The 1,976-nt window shown below is 55.9% G+C and overlaps 1 protein-coding gene across 1 annotated transcript in view; it reads right to left on the bottom strand.

Moving 5' to 3' along the window:
* Sesn3 (sestrin 3) overlaps window positions 1-1,690 on the bottom strand; it is a 56,975-nt gene extending 55,285 nt beyond the window's left edge. The window contains exon 1 of the mRNA XM_055615476.1: window positions 1,444-1,690. Within this exon, the coding sequence (XP_055471451.1) occupies window positions 1,444-1,521 (78 nt within the window). The 5' untranslated portion in view covers window positions 1,522-1,690. The remainder of the gene's footprint in view (window positions 1-1,443) is intronic.
* Between the last annotated feature and the right edge of the window lie 286 nt (window positions 1,691-1,976).

Raw genomic sequence — 1,976 nt, 5'->3', positions numbered from 1 at the left:
TAATTTTAACTGAGAGTAAGTTGAATTAAACAGGTCTCACTGGTACTGTTTTTCCTGACAAAGGCAGTTTCGGCTTAGAAATTAAAAAAATACTTTTTAAAAGCTAAATTCGGATGCCATCTGATCCAGCACTGAAAGAGTTAACATTCAACCGAGCTGAAAGGAGCTTCTGATCCCTTACGTTTCTCACAAGCTGCCCTACAATGAGCTGAACAAGTATCAACTGTAATTTGATCCAGGAGTTTATGGGGAAAAATAACTGCACATACTCAACATGCACATTTAATAAAAATCTGTTTTAAGAGAAACATATCCAATAAACACAATTTAAGGCGTATTTAATTGTTTGATTAACTTCAAACCTGCAATTCCTTTGCTTTCCTGACGCTCTCAAATAAAATAGGAGAAAGGAGGGGGGGGGGGAACAGCTCCACTGCAGGGAAAAGAGGCTTGAAAAACAACTTTGATTGGCACTTGGCCTGACCCACAGAGGAAGAAAAACAGTTTTGGGACAAAGAACGCAAATATTTGAGCTTGCTTATTTATGTGCTTGCTTGCTTGCTTTTCTTAATACATAAAGAGCAACCCTAAAGTTACTGTAGATAGGAAAATTGACAAAAACGGCACCGTATTCATCTAAGCGCTCAGATATGCACAGCTCAGCAATTTTAATTCATTGGCGCTGGACAAACAGGAGCACCTCACCTAATAATTTCACTTCATACAACGTAAAAATAGATCGTGGAGGAAAAAAAATGGATTATATTATTCAAGGAGGCTGCCCAGATCTGATTAAAAGCTCTTCGGCGTCTACAGGGACATTTTGTCATCCTTTCTCTCCCTGAATTCCCATCCCCCACGGAGCGATTAAGCCAAGTGAGCTAAACAATACTGGAGTAAACTTTCTATCAGTCACTGTGGAAAGCAGTAAGTCGATCCGGGGTCGGATTTTTCTGGATCCACACCGCGGTGGGGGATGATAAGGAGGGCGAACCCACATCCGCTTCAGCCTCCACCTCCAACCCCAGCCGAAGGCACTGGAAGACCCAACAACGTTTCCCATGGGCATAAAGTTCAAGATGCCTTCACGGTGCCTTTCGGGACCGAGAAGAGAACGTCAAGAGGGGGTGCCAGGGCCCGGTAGGCCTGGCAGAGGCAACCCCAAGATACACCCCCCAGAGCCAGCCACCGCGGAGAGGTAGGCAGGCGCCTGCAGCCCGAACGGGCGGCTGAGATTTCAGGCCAGCCTCCATCCCCAGCCGAGCCGGTTCCTCCCAGCATCCCAGCATCCCTTCAGCCTCGGGGCAGACCCGGCGGCAGCCCAAGGGCCGGGCGCGGGGGAGCCCATGGGGGAGGGGGGACCTTCGCGTCTTGCCCCCCGCAAGCACCGGCCGGACCCCGACCGTGGGGAGCGCCTCGCTGCGGGACGCGGCCGCGCCGTACCTTCCGCAGCACTTTCCGGCAGTTGGTGCAGAGCAGGTAGTTGGCCGAGGCCGACGCGCCGCTGCCACCGCGGTTCATCGCGCCGACGTCGGGCTGTCACCGCGGCCGCTAGCGGAGGGCTGCTTCAACGTTCTCTTCTCAGGGGGTCGGGCGGCAGCGACGGCGCAGCGGCTGCCCGCGCGAGCTCGGCGGGGACGGCGGCCGCGGCGCTCACCGGCCCGTTGTTCCTCCCGCCCCCATCGCCAGACCCCCGCCCCGCCAGCCAGGACGAGCAGCCGCCGCAGCCCCAGCGCCTCAGTGCAGCCCCGCCCCCGCGGCCCGCCGCCTTCAGGGCCGCGGCCCCGGGCACCGCCCCCTCCCGCCAATCAGACGGCGCCGGCCACGCCCCCTCCCGCGCCCACAGCCAATGGGTGGCGTCGGCCAATCGCGGGAGGCGAGAGCACCGCGAATCTCTGGGCAAGTTAAGTTTATCTCCGAGGCTGGAAGCTGAGGAGAGTGACCGTGGGTTAGGTAGGTAGTGTGGGGTGGGCGGG

This window comes from Psammomys obesus, unplaced genomic scaffold (assembly GCF_907164565.1).
Source record: "Psammomys obesus unplaced genomic scaffold, mPsaObe1.curated_primary_1811, whole genome shotgun sequence".
NCBI classification, from domain to species: domain Eukaryota; kingdom Metazoa; phylum Chordata; class Mammalia; order Rodentia; family Muridae; genus Psammomys; species Psammomys obesus.
Note: the sequence above shows the minus strand (reverse complement) of the source record. Positions and strands in the feature narration are given on the sequence as shown.